The sequence below is a fragment of the Thunnus thynnus genome, chromosome 8 (assembly GCF_963924715.1).
Source record: "Thunnus thynnus chromosome 8, fThuThy2.1, whole genome shotgun sequence".
NCBI classification, from domain to species: Eukaryota; Metazoa; Chordata; class Actinopteri; order Scombriformes; family Scombridae; genus Thunnus; species Thunnus thynnus.
This window is the reverse complement of record NC_089524.1, coordinates 21,489,756-21,500,487: the sequence shown is the minus strand read 5'-3', so window position 1 is coordinate 21,500,487 and position 10,732 is coordinate 21,489,756. Positions and strand designations below refer to the sequence as shown.

Sequence of the window (10,732 nt, the reverse complement as noted above, 5' to 3'; positions counted from 1 at the left end):
ACACACACACACACACACTCATTTCCTGTCATCTCTCTATTGTCAAAGAAGAAGAAAAAAGCCAACACTGATCAGAAAGCTGGATGTGCAGTATTGGTGAGTCAGCTGATGATTCAGGGGCATACAATGGGGTTTATGAGTTTATTGACATTAAGAAAAAAAGTAATATACAAGCAGGAAATAAAACAAAAGCTATACCTATACTATATGTGCATCAAGCATGCTTCTAGTTTTATTAATAACAAAAGTTTAAAGTATTCATCTAAAAATTCAGCAATTGCAATTCTTAAGGATCTGCTTACTTGAAATTAAACTCAATCCAACTGTGATCCTTATATATATTGATATCATTACTAGCAAGCTTCATATAATACAAGCAAGCTCAAAAGTATTTGAGATTATTTGCTGCAGAAGTAAAAACACAAAACAAACAAACAAAAAATCCATCAAAACTCAAATGCTGGATTGTCTCTCTCCTCCCATGTTGGCACATCAGAGATGTTCTTATTTCCTGGACAGATCAGAGGTTAGGAATACACAGTTTGTGCAACACAGTTAACTGTATATTAATTTGTGTAGTGGTGCAGCTTCATTACAGTCAGTCTCACCTCTTTTTTTGAATTGTCTCCTTATCAACAAAGCCAGTCCTATCAGGGCAAGTGGCACGACAGCAGCAGCTGCCCCTACACCAGTGTACATCAGCATGGCGGCCCCCACAGGCATTCCCTCCTCTGGAACACAGGAAAATCACTGTCAATATAAACTTCTCCCTTTTTTGTTTTATTTTCACCGCATGTTTCTTCATCAGCAGATTATTCATCATTATTTTGTAATATATATTTTTAGCCACACTGCATGGCTCTAGGTCCACCACTTTGGTCCAGACTGAAATGTCTCAACAACTATTGGCTGTATTGCCATGAAATATTGTACAGATTTCCTGACTTTTATATCACCATGAGGTTCACATTTCATTTTTCTGTGAAATGTCTCAAAAACTGTTGGATGGATTGCCATGAAATTTGGTACACACATTTATGGTGTACCAAAGGATGAATTGTAATCACTTTGGTGTTCACCTGATCACCATCAGGACAAAATTTCAATTAGTCTAATACTTTGGTTTATGACCAAATACCTGCAAAACTGATAACATTACCACCAGCCTCAGCTGTATTTTGTGTTTGTGCTACTTACAAAAAGCAAATATTAGACATTAGTATGCTATCATGCTAAATTAAAATGGGGAACATGGTTACCATTACACCTGCTTAACATCAGTATGCTCGTATTGTAAATATGTTGACGTTCATATTTAGTACAAAGCCCTAAGTACAGAGTCATTAGCATGGCTGCAGACTCTTATTGTTGTTTTAGATAGCCTATTCATCAATAACCACGACTACTGTCATATAGCACACAAAGACTACTCCAATCAAAGATAACTGTATTTTTATTCAGTCAGTAAAAGAAGCACTATAATTCCAAAAATTGAGTTACCTGTGCAGGTAGGAAGTGTGTCACTCCAAAACCCAGTGGAGGAGCAAAACAGCACCCCTGTGCCGTTCAAAAGATACCCTTCTTTACAGGTGAAAAGACACTCGGAGCCAAAGCTGAAATTCCCCAGGGGATGGGAGCACTTCATAGACAGAGGTAAAGACAAGGCACGGATGGTCTCACACTGTACCGCTGGAAAGGACAGAAATTGTAATAAGATCAGCTGTTAAAATAACAGTGACTAGTAAGTTTATGGTAATGCTGGGCAGTGGGAACTCACGCTGGCAGGTGGGTAGGTCCTGACTCCAGTGGCCTGAGGTGTTGCATGTCATAGCTGATGTTCCTCTCATCCAGAAACCCCTATTGCATTCAAAGTCACAGTGGGAACCATAACTGAAAGGGGAGTATGCATGGCTGCAGTTCATGCTCCCATGTTGTGGAGCCTTGGCCAGTAGGGGGCATGGGCGTGCTGTAGATAACATTAGACATAAAATATGACCATCAGCTTCACATCAAATAATCCTCATCATCTGAATCAAAGTGGAAAAGAAGAGTATTTCCTACAAGGCCAAACCCTTCTTATGGGTTAATGGCATAGCTGTGCTAATTAAGCAACCAGTGAATGTTTGCACTAATATAAACACACATTTTAAACACACATTTATAGTAATGAGTGGAGGGAATATATTTCAAGTGCAACTCTCTTTTATGTGATTTATTACCCAGACAGCGGGGTATTTCTGTGCTCCACGTGCCCACGGAGGTACACTCTGTCTCAGCAGTTCCATTCATGACAAAACCCTGCTCACACGTTGAGTTGCACTGAGAGCCAAAACTGAACACTCCATGGGGATCAACGCAGGCTAAGGAGCCATGAGCGGGAGAGTTCAGAGCGAGACATTTCTTAGCTGGAGGTGAACAGGGAAAAGGAGAGATATTCAAGAGCCATAGTGTACAGTGTAAAGAAGTACGGTCAAGGCATCTAAACCTTTAAATGAATTGCTCTTCTGTTGATTTATGATTAACAGATTATGATGCAGGGATTTTTTTTTACCCAAGCAACGTGGGATGTTTGTGCTCCATGTGCCCACAGACGTGCACTCTGTGTCAGCCGTCCCATTCAGGACAAAACCCCTCTCACAAGTTGATGTGCAATGAGAACCAAAACTGAACTCTCCATGTGGATCAGAGCAGACAAAGGAGCCATGAGGGGGAGAGGTCAGAGTGGGACATCTTTTAGCTGGAACAGAAAGAAGGAAACACCAGCAATATATTTCAGAGCTGCATGTGGTAAAGAGATACTGGAATGTAATCTTATCTTATGAAAATGTTTCTGTTTTCTTACCCAGGCATTGTGGGATGTCGGCACTCCACACACTCAAGGAAGTGCACCCAGTTATAGCTGTTCCATTCAGGAGAAAACCCTCCTCACATGCTGACACACACTTAGAACCAAAACTGAAGGAACCATTTGGGTCAGAGCAAGATAAGGAGCCATGAGGGGGAGAATTGATAGGACGGCACCTCTTAGCTTGAAGACAAACAGACAGAGATTACTTACACTTGAAAAAGTGACTTCATTACTTGATGTTTAAGATGTTGCTTCCCTGAGCTGGATGAGCAATGAGAACAGAATGAGCAGCATTTATTCTGATTGTATATCTGCTTTCATACTTATCTACAGTCAGCAATTAGTGTGTACTCATACCCTGGCAGACAGGAAGTGCGTGACTCCAGTTGCCCTGTGACAAACATTTTGTCATGTTTGTGCCAATCAGATCAAATCCCTCTTCACACTGGACTGTGCACACTGAGCCATAGCTGTACACACTTAGAGGGTCTTGGCATTGCATGGTGCCATGGGGAGGAGCCTTTAGACTGTTGCACTGTACCGCTGTAAAAGAAGAAAGAGTCAATCATTGTCAGAGGAGTGAACATTTTTATATATTTTCGGGAAGCTTGGGTCACTTTCAGGGAGGTGTGAAAGCAATGACTATAAAAATCATAAAGGTTACAGACCTTTGCATGCAGGTGTAGGTTTGCTCCATTGTCCATTGGCCAGACAAGTGATTGTGTTCTCTCCAGTCAGGTAGAAGCCTTCCTGGCAGGTGAAGTTACAGCCTGAGCCATAGGAGAAAGGCTCCACAGTGTCCACACATGTCATGTTGCCCGGTACAGGAAAGATAATGGGGGAGCACTTTTTCACTGTGGTGGGATACAGATATCAATCAGTCAGCTTGAACAGCTTTGTATTATGAATGCGCTTTTATAAACAGAGTGTGAGAATAAAGTAGTGGCATGAATAATAACGCTGACATAATTCATAGTCAAGGGAAACAGCAACTTATCACCCGCATTAAACCACAATGTTGTTTACCCAATGCAGAAATAAATGAGTGTGAAGTAAAGCGATAACAGATGTGACCTGGATCTGATCTGTGGTACAGTCTGGGTAGGATATGGCTACACACTGAGGCCAGCTAAATATTAGTAAAAGGTGACCATCAGTCTATTAAAGGAGTATTACAAAAAAGGAAGTCACAAGAAAAGTGACAGTTGCAGAGTATTAAGTAAGAGTATTTCAAAAATAACATTCACATAGGGCTTCACAGAAGAATCACAAAGAATTATTAAAATTGAAGCATCATTTTTTTTATCATGATAAAGCTTAAAACATCATTTGGTCTAATTTTACTATTCAAAGGTAATGACAATCACCTAACCTGTACATGTTGGGACACTGGCTGTCCACTGGCCTGTGTGGTCACATTGTGTATGGTCGTGTCCACTGAGCCCATAGCCTTCGTCACACCTGAACTCACAGGTGGAGTTGTAGCTATAAGGTGCAATAGGGTGGCTGCAGTTCATGTTACCTCCACTGGTGTTGTTCAGAACTGGACACTGTTGAACTATCTCAAGCAGTAAAAAATATTTTCTGTGTAACTTGGACATCTGAAAGAACAATTATTTTTACATTGATTGATACCCAGTGGCCATACCTTGACACAGAGGAACAGGGTGGTCCCAACGTCCACTAGCTTGGCACAGCAGTTGGGGCGCGCCTACCAATCGAAAGCCAAGTTCACAGTGGAAATGGCAGGAAGAGTTGAACTGACTGGACCCAAAGGGATGCAAACAGTTGTGAGAACCTTGTTCTAGATCTGGCAAGGGTTCGCATGAGATTGCTGACCCAAAGTATTGAAGAGAAAACAAATAAGTTATTTAACTTATCACGGAGAGAGCTCATGGCTTTTTTCAAGATTATGACAATGTTTGCTCACCCTCTTCACAGCGTGGTCCCTGAAAACCAGGATGGCACCGGCAGGTGTAGTTCCCTATGGTCTCCACACAGTCTGCATGGGCACTGCAGGAATCCTGTTTGCAAGAGACTAAATACATACAGAGAGATATCTCATATGCATATTATAGACATATTAGAGTCAGTAAATGTGTCCATGAAACAAAATAAAGTGTGTTTTACCAGTGTAGCAGACAGTTCCTTTCCTTTTTTTGCAGTCCGCATTGTTCCATTTGGCCGTGTCGTCTGTCCTCTTGATGTATATCTCCACACAGTGGTCGCTTGCGACTAAATTTGGCTCCCCAGGTGCCCAATTCTGTTCCTCTTCAGACACAATCTTGTTGGTTCCTACCCAGATCCACTCTCCTGTCTTATTGAGGATGCCTGCCCAATAATAACTGCGGTGACTTGGCAGCATACTGTTGAGGAAGTCAGTCTCCTCCTGGTTCTGGATGATTACCATGTCTGTGAAGTGCTGCTGGCACCACTTGCGGGCCTCTTTCCATTCACGGTTTGGACTGATGCTGTAGTTGTACATCCATCCCTGTGCTCCTCCTCCGCTGCTCAGGTCTAATATTAGATAAATATATATGATGAGACAAAATCGAACTGGTGAAGCAAAGAATTTGGTGTCTATAGGATTATGCAGACCTACCGTGGGCAAGTACAATCAATGCAGCTATCAGCACCCTGTGATGCAGGCTTTGTCTAACATTTACTGATTCTTGCAACATCTGAAAGAGAAAGATCATATATAAGAATGAATGTACAGTGTATGTATGTATAAATGTTCAACACTGATATTTTACAGGTCTTACCATATGATCTGTCTTTAGTCACTCAGCGCGTGTCATTGCATTTACTCCACTTGGCTGAAGTTCACAAGCAAAATGGCATTAATTGTCCTTCAGTGAATGTGTCAATGTCAAATGTCGCAATATCACTTTTACCACAGCTTCCTCTCAGGAAGAAAACCACAACACCACCCATAAAACTCCAATCGGAAAACACACACATGGTCACACATCTACATGCATGCACACACTGCACATACACATATAACCACAGAGATACTCACAAATGGTGTTAACAATTTTATTTATTTAATCAAATGTAATCTTTAACAAAGAAGGAAAATACCACAGAAACACAACGCTAGTGTTATTAAATACAAATATTTTAAGTTAACATGTGCACTATCATGTATACACTTAATATCCAAGCAGTATATTAAATTTAAGCTTTAACATACAGTATACAGTATATTAGACAAAACAATTCACATACTGGCATATCCTGGTACATATAGCCTGTGCAGCCCGAAAAGGTTATTAATATTATAATTAGTTCACTAGTAGAGCTGCCATGATTAGTCGATTGACAGCAACAATTTTGATAAACGAAAAGTTGTTTAAGCAATTTTTAATTAAAAACACACAAAGATTTACTGGTTCCAGCTTTGTGGTTTTAACACTCCTCTGACAATGAAGTGGTTATTTTTGGGTTTTAGACTTTTGGTCGGAAAAAACAAGATATTTTGAAAAGTAACCATGGTCTCTGGGAACTTGTGATGGACATTTCTCACAATTTGCATTTTACACACTACACGAATAATTGATTAATCAAGAAAACAATCAGTAGATTCATTGACAATGAAAACAATGGTTAGTTGCAGCCCTGTGCACTAGTGCACTATGAACATGATTAAGTGCATGTGGCTGATTATAGATCTGTTTTAAAACATAAGCTAAGTTTCCAGTTGCCTTCATCCCTGAACCTCACTGGATGGACTTGTCACTTCTTCAGGCTGCCTGTGAATGAATAACATTGACATGATTTACTAGATAATATATATTACAGATACAGTAAAAAGAATTTGCATTTTAAAGGACAAAATCAATACACTTTTGAACAGCAATATACTGTACATTTTTTGTAAAAAAAATTAACTATGAAATGTCGAACATCAACATAGAGTGCATAAAGGGTGGAGCTGCTTTGGACAAGTGCCAGAAATTTCAACACTGACCTTTCTTGAGCAAGTTTCTTTCCTGTGAGAAATGTACAGAGGAACAGATTATTGAGGTCTATTGCAATATGATTGCATTGCATCTCATTTCTGTGAAGTGTAATTGAGAAACACTGACTTTTTCTGCGCTTCATCCAGCAAAAACAGATGCAGCAGCAGGCAGTGAGGGCTCCACACCCAGCTACAGCCAACAGAGCTTGTTTATAGCCTGAGAAAATACAACACAGTTTTATCCTGAGTCATACAATACTTGTCAAAGTTATACTTATTTCCTTAAAACAAGTTACTACTAGGGCCATTGCTGCTGCTGCCAATAATGATAACAATAACTTCCAGTTGAAGTAGAATCATTTGGACAGAGAAACAGCAAAACGTGTGCAATAAATTACTCTTGTTTAAAAGGTATTTAAATAACTTCAATTAATTACTTTCACAAATGGGCCTCGGGCCGCTCCAGGCACCAGTGATTCCACAGGTAACATTTGGTGAACCTATCATCAGGAAGCCCGGGTTGCATTTAAAATGGCAGGTTGAGTTGAATGTCTGGTTTCCTTCTGTGCAGTTATGGGATGCGTTAGATTGAGACAGAGGGGGGCATTCCACAGCTGAGGGCACACACAGGATGAGGTTTAACAGGGACACAGTTATGTAACGTCTATTGTGACAATATTGCACTTTTAGAGCACATAAATGCTGATGTAAGTATTTTGTGAGAGAAACAGAAAAACCTGTGCAATAAATTACTCTTGTTTAAAAGGTATTTAAATAACTTCAATTAATTACTTTCACAAATGGGCCTCGGGCCGCTCCAGGCACCAGTGATCTCACAGGTAACATTTGGTGAACCTATCATCAGGAAGCCCGGGTTGCATTTAAAATGGCAGGTTGAGTTGAATGTCTGGTTTCCTTCTGTGCAGTTATGGTATGCATTAGGTTGAGACAGAGGGGGGCATTCCACGGCTGGGGGCACACACAGGATGAGGTTTAACAGGGACACAGTTATGTAACGTCTATTGTGAAAACATTACACTTTTTAGAGCACATACATGCTGATGTAAGTATTTTGATCAGTATTTTGAATTTGATTCCCAGCCTGCATGGCACCAGGAAACAGAGGAAACAGATGCCATGCGTAAGATGACAAGTCAAATGTCATGTTCTGAAGAAATGCAGTAGAATCAGTACTATACAGAGGATATTCAGGAGGTGATTAAAAAAACTCATCAGAATGTGAATTTGTAAAATAATACAAAAACAGACCTGGTCTCATCTCTAACGAGTAACCCCTGATTTTGCTGACCATGATAGTTTTCATTTATGCTTCCACTTTAATTGTCTGGGAAAGGCTTCAAAAGGCTTCTAAGGGGATAAGAGCATCACAGACAACATCTAAGATTTTACTGGTGCCTTATGTTTACAGAAATAATCAACATGAACTACCTCTTGTTAATCTTAAACCTGTGATAATGGATTTTTTGCCACTTTGGGGGCAGATGAAACAGGCTGTGAAAACAACACTGACATTATCACCACCAATATGATACAACATGGTGAAGTTGTTGGCAATTAGTGTTAGCCTGTTTACACATCCAGCAGTCACAGAGCGAGATAAGCATTCATTTGGAATTGTATCTCTGGCCATCTGGTGAATGTAAGTCAAATATTTACTCTCCTTTTAGCTCTGTTTTTGGTCTCCACCAGTTCCTGAGGAAATGTGGTAAATCTGACAATGTTATTGTGAACTGCACATGAGCCGTGCGGGAAAAGAAAACTTGACAAACATGGCAACAGTAACTGAGGGGGGTTGAGCTTAGGGAATGGTAACATCTCTGTGGCTTCATCACTATTACATGCAAGTACTGTAGAAATATTGGTTACAGCCGCTTCAAAGAATAGGTTTGTGTTTTTTCAGGTCTATCGTAAAACAAAATTCACATGCACATATGTCCATTTGAAACAGCTTTTAGTCACCGTCATTGTACTTTTGAATGCTTTTTTTTTTGTACAAAATGAGGACTGTTGATTTTTTACATTGGAATTACATCTCTTTACAGTCAGTATATTCAGGATGAACAATGACAGTGACCAAAAACTCTTTCATAGTATATATAGACATGTGAGTATTGTTTTAAGATAGGCTTGAAAAATGTGACCCTATCCTTTAAATAAACATTACCCATGGTATTAGTTGGTGACTTATTTTCAAATAGCTCTCTCCTTACCTGTTTGGCACCTGTCTCCCTTAAAGCCAGGATCGCAGTGGCATTTAATGTTTTCTATGGTCTCCTCGCATCTTCCTCTGCCACATATAGTTGTATTGCATTGGGCTGTCAAGAAAAGATGCAATATTAAAACAACCTCTCCCAGTTTTGAAACAACCTTCAAAAACAACCAGCTTTGAATACCTTTATAACATGCCGTGTATTTCTTATTGATGCATTTCTCATCATTCCATTTCCCTCGGTTTTCTCCTGAGTTGGTGTAGATCTCCACACAAAACTCGTTGCTGAAGTTGTTGTTGGGCTCGTTTGTTGCCCATGACTGCTCACCAATCCATGTGCTGTTATTCCCAACCCAGGTCCAAGTTTCATTCTTGTGGTTTTTTGTGATGCCAATCCAATAATATGGACTTTTAGTTTTGTTTGGCAGCAGGGAGACCAGATAGTCGTTCTCTTTTTGGTTTTGGATGACCACCATGTCTGTGTAATGTGTCTGGCACCACTGTCTTGCCTGGGTCCAATTCATGGGTGTGGGTGAGTAATGATATGTCCAACCTAAGGTAGTCTCAGCTAAGGGGCCACCTAATAGTATTAAATATAAAAAAATAAAAATATTATGAAAGAAAAAAATTTAAGGACTACTCATAATGTGATATTAAGCAGAATTGATTGACAGATAATCTTCATGTTCAAGTCTCATGCCAACAGATCAAAACCCAGCAAATATATATTTATGCCATATTGTTAATAGCAGTACTCACCAAGGAGGAGGATAAGTGTCCACTTCATTTTTAGTGAGTGACCTACAAACACCTGCTGTCTGTCTAAAGAAAAATAATCAGAAGGCAAAATAGTAATGCATATAACAAATTCATTATGGAAAGTAAATGAATAAGAACCTGCTTACTTACCTAGAATTGGTATTGTATTATATTAATGAAATTGTTTCCAAATCCTTGTTTTTCTAATCATATCAAACATAAAACATTACACCACCGCGGTACAGCACGTGCATGTTAGTTTGCTGCAAGCAGGGGCCAGTGTCAGGCTTTTATATTTGTCTAGGCCATTCAGCACAATTATCATAGAATACATGGATGTTTACTGTACAGACTTAATGTAGGTGTTGATAGATTAGCTGAATGACTTAATGACTTGTTAAACTTGAACAGACATTCTGGGAAATGCCATGTTTCTGGTAAAGGTGGGCAAAAATTAAACAAAATTTAAAATGAAAGTAAAGCACAGTGAGGGTCAAAGAAATGATCACCCCAAAAAAGAGTTTAAAAGGGATAATTTTGCAACTTAATTACATGTTCTGGGTCACTTTTGCTGCTTTTTTATTGTCTTTACTTGAACACAATTTGGGTTTCAGAGCACACCAGGATACTGGGATAGACACTATTTATTGAGGAATTACATTAAAAAACAAATGGAGCGAACTACGCCTTTCGCACATTGCTTCATCAGATTCGCTCTGTGCTTGATTGCTCAATAGAGGGTCAAACCAGTTCACACACAGCATCTCATTTTCTAATACAAATGCAAAAAAGGTAAACAACAGGCCATGATTACACCTTACAAAATCAGACATAAACATACATTCCCATAAGACTCATATCCACAGATAATGAGATGCAGTTATCCCATCTCTAATATCACAGAGGATGAGTACATCCATGCACACCT

General features: G+C 39.5%; 2 protein-coding genes across 3 annotated transcripts; both read right to left on the bottom strand.

Annotated features, from left to right (window-relative positions):
* Positions 1-96: 96 nt before the first annotated feature.
* Positions 97-5,714, bottom strand: selp (selectin P). The gene is made up of 15 exons (XM_067597134.1): positions 5,614-5,714; positions 5,451-5,529; positions 4,979-5,365; positions 4,779-4,886; positions 4,497-4,682; positions 4,221-4,406; positions 3,517-3,702; positions 3,206-3,391; positions 2,843-3,028; positions 2,552-2,737; positions 2,220-2,405; positions 1,778-1,966; positions 1,501-1,689; positions 609-731; positions 97-511 (listed from the first exon to the last, which is right to left on the bottom strand). Exons 1-15 carry the CDS (start codon positions 5,614-5,616, stop codon positions 447-449), a joined length of 2,445 nt encoding a protein of 814 aa, XP_067453235.1. The 5' UTR covers positions 5,617-5,714; the 3' UTR covers positions 97-446.
* A 168-nt stretch (positions 5,715-5,882) lies between these two features.
* LOC137188446 (L-selectin-like) lies at positions 5,883-10,057 on the bottom strand. 2 transcript variants are annotated; one of them, XM_067598115.1, is made up of 9 exons: positions 9,955-10,057; positions 9,805-9,867; positions 9,230-9,625; positions 9,047-9,151; positions 7,608-7,784; positions 7,253-7,429; positions 6,943-7,032; positions 6,825-6,846; positions 5,883-6,606 (listed from the first exon to the last, which is right to left on the bottom strand). In XM_067598115.1, exons 2-9 carry the CDS (start codon positions 9,830-9,832, stop codon positions 6,561-6,563), a joined length of 1,041 nt encoding a protein of 346 aa, XP_067454216.1. In that variant the 5' UTR covers positions 9,833-9,867; positions 9,955-10,057; the 3' UTR covers positions 5,883-6,560. The 2 variants fall into 2 exon arrangements, with proteins under 2 accessions (XP_067454216.1, XP_067454217.1); XM_067598116.1 differs by lacking the exon at positions 7,253-7,429.
* Between the last annotated feature and the right edge of the window lie 675 nt (positions 10,058-10,732).